The following is a 27,573-nucleotide window of genomic DNA, read 5'->3' as shown; positions in this document are numbered from 1 at the left end:
TTCTGTGGTGCACCTACCACAAAGTGCTGCAGCGCTAAGGTAGGCTAGTCCCTACCTGTCCTTGCTGGCACTGCGCTGCACCCCAGAAACAGCTAGCAGGTCCAGCTGCTAGGCAGGGAAGCCATGGGGCATCAAGCGCTGCCCCCTCCCCGAGCACCTGAGTGGGAAGAGGAGGGTCAGGCTGGAGGTGTATGAGGCACAGCCAATGTCTATTTGTTCTGTGCCTCGGAGATGACGACCTTCATGCCTGCCCTCTCTTCTAGCTTGGCTTTCCTATCCTGCAGGGGATGGGGGAGGGAAGCTGGCAGCAGGAGCTAGCAGTGGGATTTCCTGCTAGCTCCATGGCTAACCCAGGGGCTTAGGGGATGGGTTGGGAGAAGAGGCCCATCCCCTGACCAATCAGGGTTTCAGGTCTTCACAGCACTGCTGCTGACATGTGGGGCAAGGGGCTTCTCACACACACACATAGACCCAGTGGTGGTGCAGTCCTGTACACACTATGAAGCTTTTGGAGGAAGTAGCAGGGCACGTTCTTTTACAAGGCGCCTTCATAGTTTTAGCTGAGCTCAGTTTATAGGCATTTCCCAAAACAGGTAACTAACTGTACACAGATATACACCACATTCAGCTTCAAGTGTGCACCTTGACATTAATTGAATTTTGCACTGCTCATAGTTATAGCTAATTCAGTTTTGTTCTAAACCTAGGAGTGCATGGTCTTATGAGCTCTCAAGCCCCATTCTTATGTGCAGCATTTCACAATTGGCCAAGTGAGTAATGTGGGAGGTTTTTCTGAAATGTAGGGCCAAAACACTGTAATACTGTACTAGATTTGATAGATAATTGTTCTGATCTTGTATGTGTTTTGTTTTTGGAACTATTTTAATAACCTAACAATTAATGAACAGGAGAACAAATTGTTTATAGCTTGACAGGATTTAAAACTGCTCAAGAAGTCTGCCATTTTCTTAAAACTACAGCAGTACTCTCATGTTCTGTCTTAAAATTTCCCCTTGCTTATAGTATTAGTATACTGAAGGATCAGTACATTACTCTCTAATCCTGCTCTCTAGGTAGTATACTTGTACAAAATGGTGAGCTTTCTTATGTGTGTATGGGATTGTGTGAAGTTGTGAGTAAGTCTGCAAGGTATATGTGGTGGGAGGCAGAAGTGTTGGCTTGAGGGTGTATTAATACTAGGAGTTGTATGCTCATGTGATGTTTGTTGGGATGGATGAGGTGTTTATGAGTGTTGGGTGTGGGGACTGTGTATATGTGGTTTTGGTGTTTGGTGATTTGCCTGAGGGAGTTGTTTGTGTGTGTTAGGAGGAGATTTTGTTATTATGTGTTTGTGGATTAAGCATGTGTTTGGGGACTGTCTGTACAATTGCATGAGTCATGTTTAGGCTTGAATCAATTTGCCTCTGGAAGTACAATACAAGGATAGGAGGAGAGGCAGCAGAAAGAATTTTGACTGATATGGTCCCTGTGTAACATCCTCCATTAGTAACATGAGCTTTTAGGATATGATACATTTCTATGGGCTGAGCTCTATAACACAAGTATTTGCTCTATTTACTTTAGAGATCACCGGGAATGTTTGAGGGGAAAGGACAAGGGAAAGAAAGGAGGTTCCTATCACAGTGCCAGGGGGAGGAACACCTAGATTAATAGAGTTTCAAGGTTAAGGCCAGAAGGGTCTTAAAGCAATTCTTCATAAACTTCACAACAGCCTTTGATGTGGATAAATATTATTATGGCACTTTTATAGCTAGAAGAATTGATGCAAAGCAATACTAAGTAATCTGCCCTAGGACATTCCAAGAGTCAGTGGAAAGCCAGCAATAGAACTTTGGAGTCTTGGATCCAGTTCTCTAGCTGACCCATTAGGCCAGATTCCCTTGTCAAATTATTTATAGGAGATTAATTCATATAGCCGGTAAGACATCAAAAATTTCTAATTATATCTAGTCATGTCAAATGACAATTATGCCTTTAGTTAAGTATGCCATACAATACTTTGCCAGAGAAAGGTTAGCCAAAAATGCTTTGACTGAAGATCTGTTGCAGATGCAGATCAGACCCTATAAAAGGACCCCTGGGAAACAATTTGCCTTGTCCTTGCACAGAAAGCTTCAAGGTAAGCATATGGAGGGACCTGGGTTTGTGGAAAGGGGAAATTTCCCCTGCATTCCACACATCCAGCTACATTCCTGAAGCCGCTAGCACTAATTTCCATGAGGGATTGACTCTGTTAGCAGTGATTTTAAATCTGCTTTTCAAGGTGTCTATATATTTTCAATCTATAATTTATCACTGGCGTTTCGTGCAGCAATAAGAAGGGAATTTCTATTTCTATTTTACAGTATTGATCAGCGTCCAGACTGCATACTATCCATCTGTTATCACAAGAGGTAAGATTCTGATTTACTAATTCCAAGGGGATAGTAAGAGACAATCTAGGGTGGGATTTCTGTATTGCTGAATGGACAGTTGCTTTATCCCCTAATATTTATGCCCATTGTGCAAATGCATTACATATTGTGCTTGGCCTGTGCTGCCTATGGCGGTCAGGGTCTCTGCAGTGGCTGAACTTGAAGCCAGTGACCGATGATGCTGGGCTGGCCAGTGCCCTGTCCTAGTTCCTCACTTCTAATCAATCAGTTTGATCAGTTCTAGACTTTAAGTCTTTGATATGACTGTATCCAAGGTGGCTAGAGTCCACCAGCTGAGAGAATATTGCAAAATCTTATTCTTTTTCCTCAGACATATGTATTATTGTAATGATCATTTTGTCAGGAATTTACTGTACCAAATTTTATTGAAGAAGTTTGTCATCTGAACATACAAGTCATTTTATAACATGTAATACAAAGGTCTCATTTTCAATACTGCGGAAAACTCAGCAGTTCCCTGTTGTTATAAATCCATAGTTTAATTCTAAATGGGTTTAGAATTCCAACTCCTATTTTTGGCCTTAGTTATTTTTATAAATTATATTCCAGCACATTTACAACTGTACTAAATGTTATAATAAATAGTTGAAATTGAACAGTGGCAATTCATTAAAAAAGTTGTGTTATTCATGGTTTTTATTGTTTGTTCACTTTGTTTTATTGTTTGAATCACTGAGTGCAAAATAGCAAGGGTCTTCTCCATAGATTTAGGCCCAGATTGTTAAACTATTGCTCTGCTCTGCAATGCCTAACTAAATTAGGAGTCAAACTCCCGCAAGCCAATGGCTCATCAGGCTGATGTAGTTAAGGCATGTTAGTGTCATAGCTAACAGTACACAAGGGAGCAACATGGCAGCATCACGTCTGATTACCTTGGGGTACACCAACCCAATGGAATGGGAAACCAGTCTGCAGCTAAGTGAATGCAAGGTGGCCTTTTAGTGTGAGGCAGGCAAGATTCAAACCTTCAGGACTGTAGTTCAGAACCTTACCCTCACATTCCTCACACCTATGAGGAGCCATACGCCCACTGATTTTCAACAGATGCCTTACAATTTACCCCCACTAAACTATCCCAAGGGTAGAAAATGTCAGAGGTGTCCCAATGGATGCAGAATATTATTGATTCATCAGTGTAACATTTTCTCCCCATCAGAGCTCACTGCTGAGCTGCCCTAGATAAACCACAGCCATGTCGTCGGATGCTGAGATGGCCGTCTATGGGGTGGCAGCTCCTTTCCTCCGAAAGTCGGAGAAGGAGAGAATTGAAGCCCAGAACAAGCCTTTCGATGCTAAGACATCGGTCTTTGTGGTGCATCCCAAGGAATCCTTTGTGAAAAGCGTAATCCAGAGCAGGGAAGGAGGGAAGGTCACAGTCAAGACTGAAAAAGGAGAAGTGAGTAAAAACAAGGAGTAAGGAACAGCATGAACTCCTCTGTTCTTAGCTGATAGAAATGGGTCTCTTCTTTCCTTCCAGACTTTGACTGTTAAGGAAGATCAAGTCTTCTCCATGAACCCTCCCAAATATGATAAAATTGAGGACATGGCAATGATGACCCATCTCCATGAACCTGGCGTCCTGTATAACCTCAAAGAGCGTTATGCAGCCTGGATGATCTATGTAAGTACAGGCCAAAGTCTTTCCTGGACTTCCAAACTAACAGCTACACTAAATCATGTGGAAGCCAATCGCGTTATCTCCCTTTCTTTCAGACCTACTCGGGTCTCTTCTGTGTCACTATCAACCCCTACAAGTGGCTGCCAGTGTACAACCCAGAAGTTGTGTCTGCCTACAGGGGCAAAAAGCGTCAAGAGGCCCCTCCCCACATCTTCTCCATCTCTGACAGCGCCTATCAGTTCATGTTAACTGGTGAGTGGCTCAATTCCTGAAAAGTGATTATACAATGAAAATTTCATATGAGGAATCACAGTGGCTGAGTTTTAGCATTCACCGGTGAGCAAATATCTGTGAGCCTTATTTCCTTCACAGCCATCATCAGTACCAGTGCAAATTACACATATTTTTGCACTTCGTTTTTCTAAATATCAAACCCATAGCATATAGCCAAAGACACTGAAAGTGCTAAGAATAGTAATAGGTAATGTGGTTCAGATGAAACAAGAATTCATTGAAACCCACACTGAAACTGACCCAAAACTTTGTCCAGCACTTGAATCTAAACCTAACTCAAAATTTCACACAAATCCTTTTTGATATTCTGGAAAGTTCGGTTAATTTTTCTAAAAAAATAACTGTTCTTTGTTCCTAGGTTTCAACCAGGCTTAGAACAAAAGTGCAAAATGCTTTGATAAAATGTTGATCTCATGGTATTTCCAGCATAGCTGGATTCAGAAACTACTATGATCTCATGAAATTTCAGCTCCATGAGGTTCGGATGAACTTGCAAACTTTTAGCTGTCTTTTAGTTAAGAGTATTGTTTATATAATCATTTGCCCTACAGAGATTTAAGTCACTTGTTCAGATTTCTGAATAATAAAATTTGATGAAAGAAAAATGTGTATAAGTTGGTCTGAAGTCCACGTATCCTGTGGTTCTGTCAATCCATGTGAATTTAACTCAAAACCTAAATATCATGGAATTGATACATTGATTGTTTGAGAGAGAGAGAGATAAAACAGTTCATGAAAAAAAATCAAAATTTGGAAGTAATTTCATTACAAAATGAAATGATCTTTAAAATATTGGTTTTGTTTTCTTCCTTTCTCTTTTTTCCTTTTACCACTGGATGCAGTAGAATGGATGATGCTCATAGCTTTATTTTATCTTCACATTTTCATTTTGTTTTTTCCTTTTCCCACTTTGTAACTTTTAGAAACTTCCTCAACTCTGGAAACTTACAGAATAGGTAAAATGAAGAGAAGGGTAAGACTAGTGCTAAAATGAACAAAAAAGAAAAAGAAAACAGAAAAAGTGACCAGAAGCCCCCACTCAACCCATTCTGGGCATAATTCATTCTATGGGCATTCAGTGACAAAAAAGAAAACAAAAGGGGAAAAAAAAGGATTGCCTAAAAACTCAAACATTTCCAATGCTGATTAAAAACAAAAATCTCAAGAAATCGGAAGCTACTAGAGAAAGTTTCTCGTTTTGAAAAAAGGCTAGTTTTTGTTGAAAAAAGTTTCAGATAAAAATGTTGACAATCTCATATTTATTTCAAACACATTTCAGTCAGTTCAATGTTACTCAGTAACTCTTTTAAAAGTCTTTTTGGTTCTGTCTCTTTCACAGATCGGGAGAATCAGTCGATCCTCATCACGTATGTATATTTCCCTGTCCTGGTTTTTGCTGGCTTTGCTGTGCGCTGCAGGAAGAAACTCTTTGGTTATGTGTGTTCTTTCCTTCTCTGTTTGATTTGACAGCGGAGAATCTGGTGCTGGAAAGACTGTGAACACAAAGCGTGTCATCCAGTACTTTGCAACAATTGCAGCTAGTGGGGAGAAGAAGAAGGAAGAGCCAGGCAAAATGCACGTGAGTTGGTCACTAAAGATGGGATTAAATGCTCTTTTCTGAAACTGCCACGTATATACTGGTTTAAAACAACTTTAATTTGACAATAATTATTACTTTATAGGGGACCCTTGAAGATCAAATCATCAGCGCCAACCCCCTGCTGGAGGCCTTTGGGAATGCCAAGACTGTGAGGAATGACAATTCCTCTCGTTTTGTAAGTCTTTTTGTCAGAAATGCTCTTAGTTCTAGGCAAACATGAGGGTACGGTGTCTGCCACTCACTCAAGTGCAGTGATGGGACAATTTATGTTCATATAATTAGAATTTTTTATCATGTCTTTACTGGTTTTCAAACAAGGACAGATTAAACATACATATAAATAACAGAAATTATAGTAGAGAGACAAGGTGGATGAGGTAATATCTTTTATTGGACCAACTTCTGTTGGTGAGAGAGAGAAGCTTTCCAGCCACACAGAGCTCTTCTTCAGGTCTGGGAAGGGTATTCTGAGCATCACAGCTAAATGCAAGGTGGAACAGATTATTTAGTATAAGTAGTTAACACATATTGTAAGGGCCCATTCAAGGTAGAGTGCCCCATTAACACCTCTGCAGTCATAGGACAAAAATGGGGGTTAGTGGGTTACATATTGTTGTAATAAGCCATAAATCCAGAGTTTCTGTTCAGTCCATGGTTTTTAGTGTCTAGCAGAGTGATGAATTTAAGCTCCCAGGCTTTGGTTTCCTTTGAGGAGGAGCACTGAGAGGTCAGACATAGAGTGATCACTCTGTGAAAAGTGTTCACCCACAGGTGATAGAGTGTTTTTGTCTTTTATCATTTTCCTGTGAGTGTTCATTTGAGAGGTAGTGATTGTCTGGTTTCACCCACATTGTTGTTATTGGGGCAGTTAGTGCACAGAGCTGGGGCAGCAGACCTCAAGTGAACCGCCCAATGACCACAAGATCTGTTAAGGTCTGAAGGCACCCAGCCAGGTTTATTGTCGACAAAGCACAGTATTGGTGCCCTATATTTGCTACAAGTACACTCAATGCATGTATGCCCGTGACAATGGATGCAGCTCAGTGAATGGCGGGACTTTCCATTCCCCCGTAGGCTGGCCGAAGACACTCCCTCTGAGACTCCATTTTATACACCAATACAAACAAGTTATGTATTGCTCCTCTGATGTGGTTAGATACTGCCCTCTGACATAGCTAACCACCACCTTGTATCTGTTGGTTCAATCAAAACATCTCTATCCATCATGCTGTCATCCTGATGTTATCTTTAGGATGGGTCAGCATATTTCTGTTATCTTGGTGAATGTGTTTGGTATCGAGGCGTTCTGGTACCATCTTCTGGAATGTGTTTGTGTGCATGGCCTGTGCGTAGCACTTCTTAGGAATGTGTGTTTCTGCAGTGTCAGCCCTGTTCTTAACAGATTATGTGAGCAGGGCCTGCCTCTAGTTTACAGCCTGATTTTGCTTGATATTAGCAAAGCTTTGACCACTACTTTAGCCCAGGCCTCAGGTCTCATACCAGGCCTCTGATACAAGGGCTTATGTCTCATGCTCTTTTCCTACTACAACCCCCAGTTCAAGTCCCACTGCCATTGGATGAGGAGAAGGGATTTGAACAGTATCTACCACCTCTCAGGGGAGAGCCCTAACCATTTAGCTCGGGGCTATTCTGATGTGGGGCTCCTTCAGTCTCTCCTGCTGAAGCTGTCTCATTCTGGATCAATAATTAAAGAGTCATTGGAGTGGGACCCTGGGTCTCCCCTCCTTTCACGTGAGTGCAGTAATCACCCAGCTATGGAGTCATTCTCATGCTTCTGCTCTCTGTGTGGGGGAGACTGAAGTGAGAGAATGACTCTATAGATCTGGTGGTTCGCGCACTCACCCGGGAGGTGGGAGACCCAGGATCCAGTCCTCCTGTTCTAGTGACTCTTTAATTTTATCCAGAGTGCAACAGCGACAACAGGAGAGACTGACGGAGCCCCACATCAGAAGAGTCCACAGCCCAGTGGTTAACATACTCATCTGAACGGAGGTACTTGTTCAAAACCCTTCTCCCCTCAGGCAGAGGGGAGTCTCCTACATCCCAGGTGAGCACCCTAACCACTGGGTTAAAGATTATGAGGGAAGTCCTTCATCCCTGGCTGCTCTTTGTTAACTCATCTGAGGGGCCTGATCCAGGAGGAGTCCTCTGAGCATGCCTGCCGGATCAGGCCCCCCATGTGATTTAGGCAGCTGAATGCCTGTCTTCCCCTAGTACATCAATCATTCTGGGGCTTAGGCAGGAGATTGGCACCTATGGCTAGAGGGAGGCAGAAGTGCGCACACCCAGAGGCAAGAACATAGATGACGGGGAACTTTTACTGCAAAAACATAGGTGTCAAGGGAGTTTAGGCACCGACAGGGTTCAGCAGGAGTTTTGTGCGTCACAATGCTGATTAAACCAGGACTTAAGTGCCTAAAACAGGGACTTAGGTGTCTGGATACTTTTGTGCTTTCAGGCCTTCCTTTCTCCTGTGCATTCAACTTATGTGAACTGTACAATTGTGGCTATATTGGTCACTATGGATGTTAATAATTTAGCATAGGTCTTTACCTAAATATTTAGTAGTGACATAGGCTAAAAATTTCACTACATATTAATAAAATACATCTAGGGTGAAGCCTTGGCCTCTCTGAAGTAAAAGGCAAAACTCCCATTGATTTCAATGGGGCCAGGATTTCATCCCTAGTCTGCCTCTGAGGGTTTTAAATTAAATGACTTTTTTTTCCTTTAAAGGGTAAATTCATCAGAATCCACTTTGGTACCACAGGGAAACTGGCTTCTGCTGACATTGAAACATGTAAGGGACCTCCCTTTAAGGGTCACAATTCCTCTGTCTCTCTTTCTTTCTCATTGTGTTTTCTTGTGGCTAATTGTACTTTACCTGCCTTGCCAGATCTGCTGGAGAAATCTAGAGTCACTTTCCAGCTCAAGGCAGAAAGAAGCTACCACATATTTTATCAGATCATGTCCAACAAGAAGCCAGAACTAATTGGTAAGAAACGTTTTAACTCTTTTGGTGGAACTGGTCACTGAGTAACACTAACTGATAAGCTTTGTTACATGGGCAATTATGGGCATATCTGCACTGCATTGTAAACCCAGGCTCAGACTCAGGTTTGAGCCCAACCCCTCCTCTACAGTTCACACACAAATCTCTCTGACTCGGGTCAGTAAGTCATCAGGGTCAGAGTCCTAGGACCCACGTGGGGTGGTAGGTCCAACCCCAAATCCTGCTGTGATTTGGGTCCAAGTTCCGTCATTTCACAGTGTGGACACAGCACAAGCCTGGGTCCCCAGAAGCAGAAGGTCTGACTCGAGTCTGCAAGCAGTATGGATGTATCAGCATGGTTCTGAGAACTGAGTCCATCAATTGTAAACCTGGGTTTACAATGCAGCATGATGCACACATGTAAGCTTGGAAACACTGAATCTGTAGGCGTGGGGCCCACAGACCTGGATTTGCAATGGAATGTAGACATACCATTAAAGCCCTGTGTTACCCTGAGGCAAGGTCTGGAATAAATATGTGACCAAAGAGCAAACTGCAGCAGGTAAAAATTGGGATCTATTCTTGTTTTCAGAGATGCTTCTGATTTCCACCAACCCATATGACTTCCCCTTTGTGAGTCAAGGGGAGATCACTGTAGCCAGCATTGATGACCAGGAAGAACTCATGGCCACAGATGTGAGTAACACATGATAATTATTATGTGAAGTATTAACTTTACTAGATAAGATCTTTACTTTACTGATTCTGTTGACAGAGCGCCATTGACATCTTGGGCTTCAGTTCTGAGGAAAAAATAGCCATTTACAAGCTGACAGGGGCAGTACTGCACTATGGGAACATGAAATTCAAGCAGAAGCAGCGTGAGGAACAGGCAGAGCCAGATGGCACAGAAGGTATTAGCAGAAATTACACTCTCAATAACGCAAACAATAAATCAATCCGTAGAAGGTGAATTATGTCAAAATGTCAAGCTTTAGCTTTCAGTTCTGTTTGAGGAGTCTCTTTTACAATCATCCTTTATTTTTAGGTGCTTAGGGGTACATTTTCAAAGGCACTGGGTGCTTAACTCCCACTGACTTTCAAAAAAAGCCTACTTTTGAATTTCATGTCTTTTATGCCTGCACAATCTCTACTATAAGATTACATTAATAGAATTGCATGAATAGAACATTTAACATTACATTTGCTTTTGAGAGAAATCTCACATACACCACATTCTATTTGTTGTCCAATAATTGATTCCTCTGACTGTGTCCTTTTAGTGGCTGACAAAGCAGCCTACCTGATGAATCTGAACTCAGCTGACCTGCTCAAAGCCATATGTTGCCCCCGAGTCAAGGTTGGGAATGAATATGTGACCAAAGGTCAAACCGTGCAGCAGGTAACAATTGGTGATCTAGAATTCTGGTTTGAATTAACACACTGGAGTTTCTTCCTCTGCTTTGTATGGTAACTCCAGTCCTTCTCCCACTGGTTTAGGTGCACAATTCGGTGGGTGCTCTGGCAAAGGCGGTCTATGAGAAAATGTTTCTGTGGATGGTCATTCGTATCAACCAGCAGCTGGATACCAGGCAGCCCAGACAGTACTTCATTGGTGTCCTGGACATTGCTGGCTTTGAGATCTTTGATGTAAGGAGCAGGGATTTGACAGCAGGTTCCTGGAAGGGACACTGAGGGGTTGTGAAAATTCAGAGAAATATGTTTTTCTGAAGATCTTAGAACTTTTCAAATCATTTCAAATTTTCTGGAAAAGCCTGCCTTTTCTGGAGAAGTGCCCTGTCTCAGCTTCTGCAGAGCATGACACTCAAAGGGCTTCACTTTTAAAAAGATGGAATTAGGTTTTGTATGTAGAAATAAATAGCAACTGCAGTATTATGCGCTTTCAACTTTTCAACAGGTTGAGCTTATCAAATAAACTATTGTGTAATGAGGTGAATGCTCAGAAGCACCTGAGCAAGTGTGGGGCAATGAACACAAAGGCAAGCCCAAGGGCTGAGGCACATACAGGTCTGAGCCAGGGTATGGGAATTCCTGGGTGGGCCAAGTCAATAGTGCATAAATGCCTGGTCAGAAGGGTCAGATGGGTTAGTACCGGGCGCCAGACCCCACAAACAGCCTGCAGCGAGAGTGAGGAAATGCTGGCACAGCAGGGAGCTTATCTGGGCCAGAGCCTGGAAACAAGCATGGCCTTGATCTGAAAGCATAGAAATTCTGGTGTGGGCAGGCACTGAAAATGTTGACATGTCCCAGGAGATATGATAGTATAGTAAATAATAGATTTTATCTTACTATTGACTTCAAAGGAGCTCTCCTGGGAACAATGAATTCAAGGTCTTTTTGCTCTCCCATATTCATGCACAAATCCCATTGAGGGAATTGCAAACAGGGCCTGAACTGGTGGTGCCTTGTCAATACAACCCATTACATTTACACTGGGAAGCCCACTTTAGGATTAGAAGTGCCACCACAGCTTCACAGTTGCTGTTACATCTTTAAAATCTTTAATACACATACATTTGTCTTTCCCTTTGTGTAGTACAACAGCCTGGAGCAGCTGTGCATCAACTTCACCAATGAGAAACTGCAACAGTTTTTCAACCACCACATGTTCGTGCTGGAGCAGGAGGAGTACAAGAAGGAAGGAATTGAATGGACATTCATTGACTTTGGGATGGACCTGGCTGCCTGCATTGAGCTCATTGAGAAGGTATCTTTTCAATTCAAGTGCCTGATTCATTCGAGAATTCTTTAGTTGCTGGGGGTCATATTAAATTTTAGAGGGACTCTTCCCTGCTCAGGTCCATATATTCAGCCTTAGTTATTAAAAATACCTTGTCCCACAATTTAATATATTTTGGGATAAAAACATTAGTCATAGAATCATAGAAATGTAGGGCTGGAAGGGACCTCGAGATGTCATCTAGTACAGTTCCCTGCGCTGAGGCAGGACCAATGATGGGAATTACACAGCCCCTCCTGGAAGCCTATTCCAGAGCTTAACTACCTTTAGAGTTAGAAAGTTTTTCCTAATATCTAACCTAAATCTCCCTTGCTGCAAACTAAGCCCATTACTTCTTGTCCTATCTTCAGTGGACATGGAGAAGTATTGATCAGCATCCTTTTTGTAACATCCCGTAACATATTTGAAGATTGTTTTCAGGTTTTCTCTTCATCTTCTTTTCTCAAGGCTAAACGTGAGATTTTCTAAACCCTTTATCATTATTGTTGCTTTCCTCTGGACTCTCTCCAATTTGTCCACATCTTTCTGAAAGTGTGGTGCCCAGAAGTGGGCCTCCAGCTAAAGCCTCACCATGCTGAATAGATGGCATAGACGATAGACAATTACTTCCCACGTTTTACCTACCATACTCCTGTGTCTTATATATGACATCCCAGAATATTAGCCTTTTTTGCAACTGCATTATATTGTTGACTTTTGTGTTCCACTATAACCTACAGATTCCTTTCAGCAGTACTACTGCCTAGCCAGTTATTCCCCATTTTTAATTGTGCATTTGATTTTTAATTCCTAAATGTAGTATTTTGCACCTGTCTATTGAATTTCATTTTGTTGATTCCAGACCAGTTCTCCATTTTGTCAAGGTCATTTTTTGTTCTAATCCTGTCCTCCAAAGTGCTAGCAACCCCTCCCAGCTTGGTGTCATCCACAAATTTTATAAGCATACTATACACTCAATTATACAAGTTATTAATGCAAATAGTGAGTAGTATCAGACCCAGGACTGACACCTGTGGGAGCCCACTAGATACATCCTCCCAGTTTGACAAGGAACAATTGATAACTATTCTTTGAGAATGGTTGTTCAACCAGTTTTGCATCCACCTTATAGTCATTTCATCTAGACTACATTTCCCTAGTTTGGTTATGAGAATGTCATGTGGGATAATGTCAAAACCTTACTAAAATCAAGATATATCCTGTCTACAGCGTCCTTCCTATCCACTAGGCCACAACTCTGTCAAAGAGGGAAATGAGGTTGGTTTGGCATGATGTTTTTTGACAAATCCATATTGGCTATTACTCATTACCCTTCTATCTTCTAGGTGCTTACAAATTGATTGTTTAATAATTTGTTCTAGTATTTCTCCAGGTATTGAAGTTAGACTGACAGTTCAGCAATTCCCTAGGTCCTCTTTGGTCCCCCTTTTAAGATAGGTAGTATGTTTGTCCTTCTCCAAAATGGAAAGATGACCTAAATTACCTTATAACAGGACCCCTTTCAGAAACCTGGACACAGTTTCCAATTTAAAGCATGCTTCTGTACTCTTTAGTACTGAAAGAATTAATTCTTCAAAGCAAACCATGGAGAAATCTGAAAAAGTAGTATATTTTGGTTTCTTGATATTATTGCCCAAGTAACATGAAGATTATATCAGTATGATAACTTCGTTAAAAGAATGTTCTACATTTGTGCTCTACAGGCCCTGTCATATCCAGTTAATCAGTGTCATATCCAGTTAATCATTTCCTGGTAGATTCGGTGCGGAAGGCAGAAATATAATATTCTGATCACTTTGACATTGTCTTCAACATTTGTAGCTAAGAAATTTTGTTCATGGTGAATATAGAAAATGGAAAAATACAGTTCTGGGCAAATATGTTCTCTCTCTCTAATGTATACATCTTCTGAGTGCAACAATGAGGAGGTGGTGATTTTGAATGTAGGGCACATAGAATTAAGAACATTTGCTGAAAGTATACAGTTCTGGAGAACAACAGGCTTTTTTAGCAAGATATCTTCATGTTGTGTGAGCTCATTTGGGTAAGGACTTTTATGTAAACATGACAATATTGTTGCACCTGTCAAAATGTTTGTTACAAAAAAGTAAAATTTCCATGAGCGATTATGTTACATTCAAAGCTGAAATAGATGAAATTCAGCTTGTTTAATCTCCCATTTTGTCAGGAGATGTACTTGGAGTACATCCTTTTCTGACCTGTTTCTCAACCTCTGGACTCTGTCAGTCTTCTGACCAAGAGATGGCCACATTGTCCAGGACGGCAGTTTGTAATCAATTTCTCCCTCTTTCTACTTATTTGTTGCTGTTTATTTCAGCCAATGGGTATTTTCTCCATCCTGGAAGAGGAGTGCATGTTCCCCAAGGCAACTGACGCTTCTTTCAAGAACAAGCTCTATGACCAGCATCTTGGCAAGTCCAACAACTTCCAGAAGCCCAAGCCTGTCAAAGGAAAGCCTGAGGCCCACTTCGCCCTGGTGCACTATGCTGGCACTGTGGACTACAACATCACTGGCTGGCTCGAGAAGAACAAAGATCCCCTGAATGAAACTGTCATTGGGCTGTACCAGAAATCGTCAATGAAAACACTGGCTTTTCTCTTTGCCGCATATGGTGGAGATGCAGGTATTTGTATTCATCCACAATATCCAATATACACAGAGATACTTCTTCTAGAATCACAAAAGGGAACATAAAAAATCTAAAACATGTTTTCATTCTCTTTCATTGTGCAGATGGCGGTGGCTCCAAGAAGGGGAGCAAGAAGAAGGGTTCTTCTTTTCAGACCGTTTCTGCTCTTTTCAGGGTACAGTACAGTGTTCATTATCGTGTTCTCTGTCAAGATAATGAGAAATCTCACTTTAAATCTGAAAAGGTTATTTTCCAGCTGGCTCAGTTGTGGTAAAAGCCCCTTGATTCTTATGGGAAGTTAACCTGCTGTGTCTCCATTTCATTGAGTGCAGAGTCTGTCCTTTCTTCCCTTCCCCAGGATGATATAATAAACAATGATGTTAAACAAAAGTAGTTTCTAAGAAAGGCCCTCCTTGCACCAGCTCTGGATTCAGAGCTGTATGTGGCCCTGTAATGGGGTTCACTTCTCCCATCTGGTTAGGTGTCTGCTGCCTCAGTTTCCCTGACTCTGCTCCCTGAAGAATGCATGTAGACTTATGTGGTTCAAATTCATCTCCTTCTTGAGGTGTGGCGTATAACACATCATTTCAACTCAACTCACCACAAATCTTCCCCACAGACTTTACAATTCCTTCCCAATGCCAGCCTTAGCTGTCTGGCCTTTCCTAAAGCTTTTACCAGCCAAGGCTTCTATTCCTTCTCCATGCAGATATCTCCTGCCAGGTCCTTCTCCTGACTCTGGGTCACACTCCTCTGTACAAACTGGCTCCCTATTAAGTACCACTCACAGGCCACCATCATGTGACACTGGCCCATCTGCTGGCCAAAGTCTTGAACCAGGATACTTGGATACATGCATGGGCCCCAGGAGCATCCTATTGTTACAGGTCCAGACTGCTTACATTTAAACCACCTGAAAACTTAGAAATGTCTCACTTCCCCCACTGCTCTGCTCCTTTCCATTCTCATACTCTTTCCCCCCGTTCACATACACCCCATAAAAAAAACAAAGGATCTCCAGGGCTCCCAGGATATGATGCCCTTTCTGCCACTGGTTTCCTGTCCTGTCTTGGTGAACATTTTCAGTATTGCCAACCAGTGGCATTTGAGAGCCATGAGTTGAGCCCCCAAAACTCATGAGAGTGAAATATGATTTCAAGAAATAATCAGTGTTGGCTTTTTTTCTTGCCCTCTGCTCTTTGAGCCTTTAGTGCACACTTAGGACACATTTTCCAGCTTTTATCCTCAACCCTGAGGTTCAGAAACTTACTTTTATTTTTCAGTTAAAAACTGACATTTCCCCCAAATCAATTGATTCCAGGAACTGGGGCATAAGAAAAACACCAAATGTAGTGAGACTCATGATAAAATTGTGAGTTGGGAACATTACATTCCACACTTCTAGGTAGCACTATTTCTACAGTTTTATACCTCACTTTAATTACCATATTTAAGATCCAAAGGAAGGAGAGAACGTAGGTTAGAATGATTCTGGCTGGGACGTTTTGCAAGCTAGTCTGTCTACATTGGTTATGCGCTACTCCTGACAGAATTCTGCACCACTGTGGGGGCGCAGAATTCGTATGGTCCGTATATTTCTGTGGCCCCACCATGAAGAAAAATGCAAAAGAACTCTGCGGGGGGACATGCGCCTCTTCTCCGGCAGCACATCTGTTCCAACATGCCTGGAGCAGCCTCAGAGATGCAAATCTCAGTGAGGGGAGGAGGGCTGGGCATGCATGCCTCTGGGAGAGACATTGATGACCATCAGGGGGCGGGGCTGGCACTTTTTTTGCTGTTTGGTGTTCTGTAATGTAATTTAAATGAAAATCCAGGATTATTACTGGAATGCAGGGTATTAGTTACCAAGTTAACTTTCATGTGTTTAGGAAATGCTGAATAGTTACTGTGACTTTTTTCTGTACTGTAGTTTAAATAACTTACTAAAATAATTAAAACTGGTGTGATTATATTGCATTATTTTGACAAATAAAATTGGCAGAATTTTGCAGAATTTTTAATTATTTGGCACAGAATCCCCCCCCACCCAGGAGTAATGTGCATGATCCCATTATAATGAGTTTACTGCTTCTATCAGTGCATATGCAGTGTAACATTGGTTAACCTAAACCTTTGCTTATGCTCTCACAGGAGAATTTAAACAAGCTGATGAGCAATCTGAGAAGCACTCATCCTCACTTTGTGCGATGCATTATTCCCAATGAAACCAAGACACCCGGTAAGAAGTGCCAGTGTGCAGAAATATTAGTGAGGTTTCTGCCATTCCCTCTGGGCTGCACAAGGAGGTACTAATTCATGCTGTAATTTGTTAAGGTTCCATGGAACATGATCTTGTACTGCACCAGCTAAGGTGTAACGGCGTGCTGGAAGGGATCCGAATTTGCAGGAAAGGATTCCCCAGCAGAGTCATTTACGCAGACTTTAAACAGAGGTCAGAGAGCTCCACTATACTGCCCCATTATGTTTGTGCTGAGTAGCTTGTATTTCCTAATTATTTCAAATACTATATTCACTGAAGTATTTAGCATATATTTTCTTTACTCTGTTGTAAATATCAAATTAAAGTAATGTACTGTGGGTTAACAATGAGATTGATATCTTTGGAGTCTAAGGTCCTCTCTCCAGAGAACATGTGGTAGGATATAATTGCAGTACAGGCTTTCTCAGACTATCCTAAAATTGTTCCTCAGCCTAACAGATGGACAGCCTCTAGGCATGAGAACTGGTCCAGTCAGCCCTTTTTCTGGCTTCCAGTTATAACATGGGAGCCACTTAGTGTCAATGGTGATGGTGGTTTTGGCAATAGGAAAATCCTTATATTCAGTTTTGTCCTACAGATACAGGATTTTAAATGCAAGTGCTGTTCCAGAGGGACAGTTCATGGACAGCAAGAAGGCTTCTGAGAAACTACTTGGATCCATTGATATTGATCAGACCCAGTATAAATTTGGTCACACTAAGGTACAGACACTCTTTGATTCAAACACCATCTATTTGTATTTTGTCCAGAATGAAAGTGATGTTTTGTAATATTCCCTTTTTCAAGGTGTTTTTCAAAGCGGGACTTCTGGGTCTTCTAGAGGAGATGAGAGATGATAAACTGGCAGAGATTATCACCCGCACACAAGCCAGGTGTCGTGGCTTCCTGATGAGAGTGGAGTATCAAAGAATGGTGGAAAGGAGGTAGCAATATGTCATCTTGCATGGGACTCGTTGTGTTTGGGCTATTGCATCTATATTCATCACACACATAACACTTAATATATATTTTAATTACATTAGAGAGTCCGTCTTCTGTATCCAATACAACGTTCGCTCGTTCATGAATGTCAAGCACTGGCCCTGGATGAAGCTGTACTTCAAGATCAAGCCCTTGCTGAGGAGTGCTGAATCTGAGAAGGAGATGGCCAACATGAAGGAAGAGTTTGAGAAAATGAAGGAAGAGCTTGCTAAGTCTGAGGCAAAAAGGAAAGAACTGGAGGAAAAAATGGTGACCCTGATGCAAGAGAAAAACGACCTGCAGCTCCAAGTGCAGTCTGTGAGTATCACCAGTGCATTCGACCCTTATTGCACAGGGGAAACTAAGCCTGAAATTTCTAAATGCAACTTTCCCAGCAAGAGAAGTACAAACTGATAGTTACCTTCCACTAGAAAAATGTTGCAAGTCAAATTAAAATTCAAGGATTAAATGTTATATTTTCAAATTTAAGCATGTGCATTTGGGCACTATCCAAAATGTATGGGTCCAAATATCTGGAGTATACACATACGTAAGCATATATAATGATGCCTCTTGGTGGGTCATCTGTGGGGATGGAACTTGGGACCTCCGAATCCTTTGTATTTTCTTGATGCAGACCAATTAAACTATTTTTGTTTTGGATGGTGTAACTTTTGGGATGCTATCCTAGATGTTTATACATCTGCTGTACTGTTAGTTCTATTTGTTATACTACTCTATAGACCATGAGACATTTGCTATAGACCATAGCATTTTGAAAGCTAAGAAGGGTGGGTTTTTTTGTTTTGTTTTTTTTACAAGAAGAGATGATTTGCTTTGTTCACAATGAGTGAGATGCCCAACCTCTTTAAGGGGCACATCAGCACAATACTAAACAAAATGCCCCTCATTAAGAAAATACATAGTTCAAACCCACTCTCTGCCCCATAAAAACTACATATTGGGAGCATTAAACATAAGTAAGTGGCTCAAAGAGAAAGTCACCTATTTCAAGTGTGTTAGGGGAAGTAATATCTTTTATTGGACCCACTTCTGGTCACAGAGCTTTTCTTCGGGGCCTAAAGAAGAGATCTGTGTAAGCTCAAAAGCTTGTCTCTCTCACCAACAGAATTTGGTCCAATGAAATATACTGCCTCACTCACTTTGTCTCTTTAATATCCCAGGACCTACACGGCTACCACAACACTGCATATATCAAGTGTAGCAATTTTATGTAGCTATAATTTAGTTATTTCTAAATTAAATTCTTTTAACAATAACAAAGTCTTTCGTCTTCAAATAATACTATGTACAGTATATGTCAAGTATGATATTTTAAAGCATACCCATTTTTGAGGTGTCTGAACACAAAAAAGTTTCTACATTCTTTTTAATTGGTAAAATTATAATTTTTATTTCTACAATGCTCAAATGTGAGTGATGTACTTTACAAACATATAAAAAAATGCAAGACCCCTGACATAAAGAGCCAGATTTTCAAAAGAGCTCAGTATCCAAAACAGCTCCCATGGTTCTCAACTGACAACCTTCTTACTGAGAATAATCAGTGTTGCTGGGTGCTCAGCATTTTAGAAAATTAGGCCATTAAAATTCAAATCATATGCAAATACAATAGGTGACACCAACCAACAGTGGGGTAAGAAACCAATAGAAGATAAAATTAAAAACAGCGTATGCAATTATATAGGATGTTTATATGCATGTCTAGGCTCTGACCCTGCTCACATGCTTAACATAAACCACCATACAAGCAATGGAAAGTCAGGAGGAATACTCATATACTTCAGGTTGAACATGTGCAAAATTGTTTGTAAGATGTGGGCCTTAATGGTTTAGGGACAGATTATATACATTCATATGTAGTTATTACATTAATTTGGCTATGAATAGACTAAAAAATTAATCTAGTTGCTAATTTTCATGATCAGACATCTCATAAGAACATAAGCATGGTCAAACTGAGTCAGACCAATAGTCCATCTAGCCCAATATCCTGTCTTCTGACAGTGGCCAATGCCAGGTGCTTCAAAGGGCAAATGAACAGAACAGGGCAATCATCAAGTGATCCATCCCCTGTCATCCAGTCCCAGCATCTGGCAATCAGAGGCTAGGGAGACCTAGAGCATGGGGTAGCAATCCTGACCATCTTTGTTAATAGCCATTGCTGGACCTATCCTCTTAACAACAAGTAAAAATCAATCATATTTTGTGCTGAGATGAAATATAATTATTTTCAGCCTTTATTACAATACCACTATTTAGTGTGATATAAGATAGAGCTAAAAGTCACCAAAACACAAATAAATGGAAAAACTACATTTCCCCAACAGGAATCTGAAGGCTTGGCTGATGCTGAGGAAAGATGTGATCAACTGATCAAAACCAAAATACAACTTGAAGCTAAAATTAAGGAGGTGACTGAAAGAGCAGAGGATGAGGAGGAGATGAACGCTGAGCTGACAGCCAAAAAGAGGAAACTGGAGGATGAATGTTCTGAGCTGAAGAAAGACATTGATGACCTTGAGTTAACATTGGCCAAGGTTGAAAAGGAAAAACATGCCACAGAAAACAAGGTAAAGGCCATATATATATATAATTGAGAGAGAGAGAGAGAGAGAGATCTGTGCATTTGTGCCTGAAGGGAGACTGGGACTGGCAGTCAGTAGGATGAGAAATGTGGGCAGGAGGAACAAGGGGGTGAGGGAAAGACAGATCAGACAAAGAACTAGGAAGGGAAGAACTGGGACTAGCTGGGCAAAGAGACAGTGCACCATGTATTCTGTGTACTGAATGAGGCAGGAGTCCTAGGGGGTCCTATGGTAAACAATAGTATGTAATCACATAATTAAAAACTCTATCATAATGGATATGTTGCACAGACAACCTTAATTCAGGAATTTCCTAACCTTGGAGTGCTTGACTTTGAAACCTTACTTTGCTTTGAACATTGTTTTTGTGTGTGAGATAATCATATATACACACACACACACTTTCTTAATTTACATATTTAGTTTATACTTTGCATTCATTTTTAAAAAGATCAATACATAATAATGTATTTATTTATCTTTATCATTTACTCTCCAAGTAAGGAATAATAAATACATTAATGCACTTATGAGGTATGATATGCCACCAGTTGAGTAGGCTCCATTCTAATTTATATTTCAGTGGTAAACAGACAGATTTTCAAAATGGCCCAGAGCCCCCAATTGGAGTAGAAATTTCTAAAGCCCTCATAACTCTAAACTGTCCACTGAGAACAAAGGTTGTTGCTGAGTACTTAGTATTTTAAAAAATCTGAACATATATTTCAGTGCCTAAAAATTGTGAAGTGACCTCTTTTGAAACACTGGCATTAAAGTTGTTATTTGGTCTCTTATTGTTGAGGGAACAAACTGACTGAAATGGGACAAGTCTAGACCTTAGTAGGGCAGATGTGGGGGTTTTCAGTTGTAAGTGACTACAGTTTCATGAGAATCTCTTGCCAGTTTTTTCTGAGTTCACTCAGAGAAAAGATAATGAAGTAGCTATGACTTCAGACATGACCGTTCTTTCTGCTTATTATATTACATTTCCATGCAGCCAGTATCTATTGCTTGAATCTTACAAAATCTTGGTTAAAAACATCAAATTTAATAAATCTAAATTTTAAATGACACTGTCATTTCACAAACAATGATGTTTTGTATCCATTTTTATAACTATCTTTATTCAACTCGGAAGGTGAAAAACCTCACTGAGGAAATGGCAGTCCTGGATGAGACCATTGCTAAACTGACAAAGGAAAAGAAAGCCCTCCAGGAGGCCCATCAGCAGACCCTGGATGACCTGCAGGCAGAAGAGGACAAAGTGAACACACTGACCAAAGCTAAAACCAAGCTGGAGCAGCAAGTAGACGATGTAGGCACAATAATTTGTGGAGAGAATAAAACCAGTGTGAAATTAGGCTCTTGTTAGCAGAGAATTAATGACCTTTTTCTGTTTAGCTTGAAGGGTCGCTGGAGCAAGAGAAGAAGATTCGCATGGACCTTGAAAGAGCTAAGAGGAAACTTGAAGGAGATTTGAAGCTGGCCCAGGAATCCACAATGGATTTAGAAAATGATAAGCAGCAGCTGGAGGAAAAACTGAAGAAGTAGGTATGGTTTGCGGGGGTATCCTGCAGATACATTTTGTTCCAACACTAACTCTTTTTTTTCTGTGTGTGTGTGTAAAGGAAAGACTTTGAAATCAGTCAGTTCCTAAGCAAAATAGAGGATGAGCAAGTCCTGGGCATCCAACTGCAGAAGAAGATCAAAGAGTTACAGGCAAGTCATAGTTTATCTTTGTTCCAGCCCAAAAGGGAGTTCAGTTTAAAGGAAGGCATCGCTCTTAGTGAACATGATGTATCAGGGACCCAAATTTCTCTCAATGGGTATTTGGATGTAGCTACCTCAGTTCAGGGTGGTGATGTTCCTTTGCCACCAGAACCCCTGTTGTCAGTGTAGGCTGCATCTATTCTGTGGTGTTATGCCAGCAGAACTCTGCCAACAGCCATACTGGTCTTGACCCCAGAACGAAGCCACAGTCTTAGTGTTTCCTGTTGTTCTCTAGGCTCGTATTGAGGAACTGGAGGAGGAGATAGAGGCTGAACGTGCCTCTCGGGCGAAAGCAGAGAAGCAGCGGGGTGATCTCTCCAGGGAACTTGAGGAGATCAGTGAGCGTCTGGAAGAAGCTGGTGGAGCCACAGCGGTTCAGATTGAGATGAACAAGAAGCGTGAGGCAGAATTCCAGAAAATGCGCCGAGACCTTGAAGAGGCCACTCTGCAGCATGAAGCCACAGCTGCCGCCCTCCGGAAGAAGCACGCAGACAGCACAGCAGAGCTTGGGGAGCAAATCGACAACCTGCAACGAGTCAAACAGAAGCTGGAGAAGGAGAAGAGTGAACTGAAGATGGAGATTGACGACCTGGCTAGTAACCTGGAGACTGTCTCCAAAGCCAAGGTACAGAAACGAAAAATATGTATATAAACATATATGTTTATTGCAGAAAACAGACTGCACCTTCAGATTTGCACTTGTAGTAGTAGTCTTAAATAATAATAAAGAAGAAAAATTCACTGATGTTATTGCTGTTGTTGTGTCACATATATAATACGATTTTTATTTTACTATTTGCATAATATTCAGTTTTATGAAGGGTGAGGTTTCCTTACTAATTGAGCCCATATGTAGTTTGTCATGACAAAGATCCCAATGATCTCAGAATGCTGGAGAGCCCATGTGTTTAATCCTCTTTCTTTTTGTCCATTTCACACAAAGGCAAACCTTGAGAAAATGTGCCGCACTCTGGAAGATCAGCTTAGTGAGGTTAAGACAAAGGAGGAAGAGCATCAGCGTATGATCAATGACCTCAGTGCTCATAGAGCTCGTCTACAGACAGAATCAGGTATAACATACATGTTGTACAACTGTGAGCGCATACAGGAGATGCTGGAATAGGAGGAAATTTCCATCGTAAGCACAACATCTGATCCACCATAAGAGCGGCCATACTGGGTCAGACCAAAGGTCCATCTAGGCCAGTATCCTCTATTCTGACAGTGGCCCATGCCAGGTGCCCCAGAGGGAAAGAACAGAACAGGTAATCATCAAGTGATCCATCCCCTATTGCTCATTCCCAGCTTCTGGCAAACAACCTATCCTGCCTGCCAATCTTGACTAGTAGTCATTGATGGACCTATCCTCCATGAATTTATCTAGTTATTTTTTGAACGCTGTTATAGTCTTGGCCTTCTAAACATCCTCTGGCAAGGAGTTCCACAGGTTGACTGTGCATTGTGTGAAAAAATACTTCCTTTTGTTTGTTTTAAACCTGCTGCCTATTAATTTCATTTGGTGACCCCTAGTTCTCGTGTTATGAGAAGGAGTAAATAACACTTTCTTATTTACTTTCTCCACACCAGTCATGATTTTATAGACCTCAATCATATCTGCCCTTAGTCGTCTTTTTTCCAAGCTGAAATGTCCCAGTCTTATTAATCTCTCCTCATGTGGCAGCTGTTCCATGCCCTTAATCATTTTTGTTGCCCTTTTCTGAACCTTTTCCAATTCCAATATATCTTTTTTGAGATATGGCGACCACATCTGCACAAAGTATTCGAGATGTGGGCATACCATGGATTTATATAGAGGCAGTATGATATTTTCTGTCTTATTATCTATCGCTTTCTTAATGGTTCCCAACATTCTGTTTGCTTTTTTGATTGCCACTGCACATCGAGCAGATGTTTTCAGAGAACTATCCACAGTGACTCCAAGATCTCTCTCTTGAGTGGTAACAGCTAATTTAGACCCCCATCATTTTATATGTATAGTTGGGGTTATGTTTTCCAATGTGCATTACTTTCCAGTTATTAACATTGAATTTCATCTGCCATTTTGTTTCCCAGTCACCCAGTTTTGAGAGATCCCTTTGTAGCTCTTCGCAGTCTGCCTGGGACGTAACTATCTCGAGTTGTTTTGTATCATCTGCAAATTTTGCCACCTCACTGTTTACCCCTTTTTCCAGATCATTTAAAATATGTCGAATAGGACTGGGCCCAGTACAGACCCCTGGGGGACACCACTATTTACCTCTCTACATTCTGAAAACTGACCATTTATTCCTTCCCTTTTCCCCCTATCTTTTAACAAGTAACAAATCCATGAGAGGGCCTTCCCTCTTATCACATGACTGCTTAATATGTTTAAGAGCCTTTGGTGAGGGATCTTGTCAAAGGCTTTCTGAAAATCTAAATACACTATATCCACTGGATCCCCTTTGTCCACATGCTTGTTGACACGCTCAAAAAATTCTAGTATATTGGTGAAGCACGATTTCCCTTTACAAAAACCATGTTGACTCTTTCACAACAAATTATGTTCATCTATGTGTCTGACAATTTTGTTCTTTACTATAGATTCAACCAGTTTGCCCAGTACTGAAATCAGGTTTGCCTGTAATTGCTGGGGTCACCTCTAGAGCCCTTTTGAAAAATTGGTGTCACATTAGCTATCCTCCAGTCATCTGGTACAGAAGCTGATTTAAATGATAGGTTACAGACTACAGTTAGTAGCCCTGCAATTTCACATTTGAGTTCCTTCAGAGCTCTTGGGTGAATACCATCTGGTCCTGGTGACTTATTACTGTTTAATTTATATTATATTAATAATTTATTAATTTATATTATTGCCCTTTTATATCAGAGTTCTTCCCCAGCAGTAACCCACATTCTATGGTACAGTTTGGTTCAGTTATGATTTTTACTTCATTTGATTCTACACTTTCTTTCACATAGAGTGTGACTCCCCCACCAACACGACCTGTTTTGTCCTTCTGATATATTTTGTACCCTGGTATTACAGTGTCACAGTGATTATCCTCATTCCTTCAAGTTTCTGTCATGCCTATTATATCAATATCCTCATTTAATACGAGGCACTCTAGTTCACCCATCTTATTATTTAGACTTCTAGCATTGGTATATAAGCACTTTAAAAACATGTCACTTTTTCGCTCTCTCTCATTACATGATGTAATTGAATGAGACTTTTTTTCATTTGACTGTTTCTCATGAAAAAAAGTTTCTGCTTGACGCCGGCTGTTAGCAGTGATTACATCAGATTATCATCCTCTAGAAGACCCTCCTAAATTAATCTCTTTTAAAATAATAAATTATTTTATTATGTTCACTTAATTGCCATTTAATATAATCTATCTGGAATCTTTCTTAGGTGAATTTGCGCGCCAGGTAGAGGAAAAAGATGCTTTGATTTCTCAGCTCTCAAGAGGTAAACAGGCATTTACTCAACAGATTGAGGAACTGAAGAGGCATCTAGAGGAGGAGATAAAAGTGAGGATTTTTCCAACAGCCTTTTCTGTGAAGCTGGATTCTTGTTGTGAGCAAGATGCTTTAACCTCTAATGAAACCATAGCACCCTAGAGAATAGAGGGGGAAAGGTCCTGTTAGGCCACCTAACCCAGCCCCTGCCAATGCAGGATTGTTCCCTACATTATATTTATGAATGCTTTCATTGAGTCAGAATTTCAGACCTGAAAGGACCACTGGATCATTAAATCTGACCTGTATATCAGGCCCCCAACACAAATCAGCAACCACATACTAAGCCCATCATCCAAAATTAGACTGAAGTGTTACAACCCTCCGGAGACTAAACTATTGTGTGCCACAGGCAGTGAATAGGAGAGATCAAGGTGCGCTAATGCCCAAGACACCTGCAGTTATCAAAACCCAGCATAAAGTTTATCATCCATCGAATCTAGCACCACTTCCCCGGGATAGCTTTCCACAGTCTGACAGAGTTCAGTCAGGAGGATTCCCAGGATATTTAGCTACATCACTGTGCTACTCCTGTTGTTTCTCCAGGCTAAGAACGCACTGGCCCACGCCTTGCAGTCTGCTCGCCATGACTGCGACTTGCTCCGGGAGCAATATGAGGAGGAGCAGGAAGCCAAGGGTGAGCTGCAACGTGCCCTGTCCAAGGCCAACAGTGAAGTTGCCCAGTGGAGAACCAAATACGAGACGGATGCCATTCAACGCACAGAGGAACTGGAAGAGGCCAAGTATGTGCTGGGGTGGAGGACTGGAAGAGGCCAAGAACTAAATGGGGAACTGTGAAGAGGCCAGTGATTTGCTCAGGGTGGGTCTGGAGGAGGCCAAGGATTTGCTTTGGGGAGGGTGATTAGAGGAGATGCAGTATATCCATTTAGTGGTATGGATTGGAAAATGGCAAATATGCTCATTAGGTTTAGAAAGACAGAGAGAGGCCCTATACTCTGTCGATAATGTGTGTGAGCTGATGGCAGAGGGATTATCAGAGACAATGTACTATATATGAATTGGATAAGAGTGACTGAGAAAGGACCTATACTGTGTATGCACTGGGGTCACTGCCCAGAAGAGGTGACACAGTTTGCTTCCCATATTGCTCAGTAAATGGAAGCTGTATTTACTCACTAAGTGGGAGCTGTATTTACTCACTAAAGTGGGAGCTGTATTTACAATCTTCCAGGAAGAAGCTTGCCCAGCGTCTGCAGGATGCTGAAGAACATGTTGAAGCTGTGAATTCCAAATGTGCTTCCCTTGAAAAGACGAAGCAGAGGCTGCAGAATGAAGTGGAGGACCTGATGATTGATGTGGAAAGATCTAATGCTGCCTGTGCAGCTCTGGATAAGAAGCAGAAGAATTTCGATAAGGTATTTCAGCCTTGTGAGTGTTGGATGGAGCATCCTCTAGTGATTTCCATTGCTTAGAACAGTGGTCTACAAACTTTTTTGATCATGTACCCTATTAGGGAGGGATAGCTCAGTGCTTTGAGCATTGGCCTACTAAACCCAGCGTTGTGAGTTCAATCCTTGAGGGGGCCACTTAGGGATCTGGGGCAAAATCAGTACTTGGTCCTGCTAGTGAAGGCAGGGGGCTGGACTTGATGACCTTTCAAAGTCCCTTCCAGTTCTAGGAGATAGGATATCTCTATTTATTATTATCAGTAAAAAAATTTTGAGAACGCACCCCCGCCACGCAGGCTCTACCATTTTTGCTGAAGGAAAAAAAAAAGGCACTCGGACCCCCGCCCGAACTGCCGCGCACCCCCAAGGATCCTCTTGCGCACCCCACTTTGAAGACCACTGGCTTAGACTAAGGTTTTGTTGTTTTTCAGGTTCTGTCAGAATGGAAGCAGAAATACGAGGAAACGCAGGCTGAACTGGAAGCTTCCCAGAAGGAGTCTCGCTCTCTCAGCACGGAGCTGTTTAAGATGAAGAATTCTTATGAGGAAACCTTGGATCAACTTGAAACTCTGAAGCGTGAGAACAAGAACTTGCAGCGTAAGTCCCTGGATTTCTTCTCCTAACATGGGGCTTCTGGAAAGCTTGTC

At 41.4% G+C, this 27,573-nt stretch overlaps 1 protein-coding gene across 1 annotated transcript in view; it reads left to right on the top strand.

Moving 5' to 3' along the window:
- The first annotated feature begins 2,059 nt into the window (after positions 1 to 2,059).
- LOC101937230 (myosin heavy chain, skeletal muscle, adult) overlaps positions 2,060 to 27,573 on the top strand; it is a 34,360-nt gene continuing 8,846 nt past the window's right edge. Inside the window, exons 1-32 of the mRNA XM_024101729.3 lie at positions 2,060 to 2,140; positions 2,367 to 2,414; positions 3,613 to 3,852; positions 3,934 to 4,077; positions 4,170 to 4,326; positions 5,708 to 5,735; positions 5,839 to 5,947; positions 6,051 to 6,143; positions 8,726 to 8,789; positions 8,886 to 8,984; positions 9,574 to 9,677; positions 9,757 to 9,895; positions 10,265 to 10,383; positions 10,482 to 10,631; positions 11,539 to 11,709; positions 14,081 to 14,387; positions 14,498 to 14,568; positions 16,545 to 16,632; positions 16,728 to 16,845; positions 17,252 to 17,375; positions 17,461 to 17,597; positions 17,697 to 17,952; positions 19,986 to 20,228; positions 21,382 to 21,558; positions 21,645 to 21,790; positions 21,872 to 21,962; positions 22,249 to 22,638; positions 22,957 to 23,083; positions 25,411 to 25,529; positions 26,064 to 26,260; positions 26,710 to 26,893; positions 27,358 to 27,523. Of these exons, the coding sequence (XP_023957497.1) occupies positions 3,649 to 3,852; positions 3,934 to 4,077; positions 4,170 to 4,326; positions 5,708 to 5,735; positions 5,839 to 5,947; positions 6,051 to 6,143; positions 8,726 to 8,789; positions 8,886 to 8,984; positions 9,574 to 9,677; positions 9,757 to 9,895; positions 10,265 to 10,383; positions 10,482 to 10,631; positions 11,539 to 11,709; positions 14,081 to 14,387; positions 14,498 to 14,568; positions 16,545 to 16,632; positions 16,728 to 16,845; positions 17,252 to 17,375; positions 17,461 to 17,597; positions 17,697 to 17,952; positions 19,986 to 20,228; positions 21,382 to 21,558; positions 21,645 to 21,790; positions 21,872 to 21,962; positions 22,249 to 22,638; positions 22,957 to 23,083; positions 25,411 to 25,529; positions 26,064 to 26,260; positions 26,710 to 26,893; positions 27,358 to 27,523 (4,522 nt within the window). The 5' untranslated portion in view covers positions 2,060 to 2,140; positions 2,367 to 2,414; positions 3,613 to 3,648. The remainder of the gene's footprint in view (positions 2,141 to 2,366; positions 2,415 to 3,612; positions 3,853 to 3,933; positions 4,078 to 4,169; positions 4,327 to 5,707; positions 5,736 to 5,838; positions 5,948 to 6,050; positions 6,144 to 8,725; positions 8,790 to 8,885; positions 8,985 to 9,573; positions 9,678 to 9,756; positions 9,896 to 10,264; positions 10,384 to 10,481; positions 10,632 to 11,538; positions 11,710 to 14,080; positions 14,388 to 14,497; positions 14,569 to 16,544; positions 16,633 to 16,727; positions 16,846 to 17,251; positions 17,376 to 17,460; positions 17,598 to 17,696; positions 17,953 to 19,985; positions 20,229 to 21,381; positions 21,559 to 21,644; positions 21,791 to 21,871; positions 21,963 to 22,248; positions 22,639 to 22,956; positions 23,084 to 25,410; positions 25,530 to 26,063; positions 26,261 to 26,709; positions 26,894 to 27,357; positions 27,524 to 27,573) is intronic.

This window comes from Chrysemys picta, chromosome 12 (assembly GCF_011386835.1).
Source record: "Chrysemys picta bellii isolate R12L10 chromosome 12, ASM1138683v2, whole genome shotgun sequence".
NCBI lineage: Eukaryota > Metazoa > Chordata > Testudines > Emydidae > Chrysemys > Chrysemys picta.
Note: the sequence above shows the minus strand (reverse complement) of the source record. Positions and strands in the feature narration are given on the sequence as shown.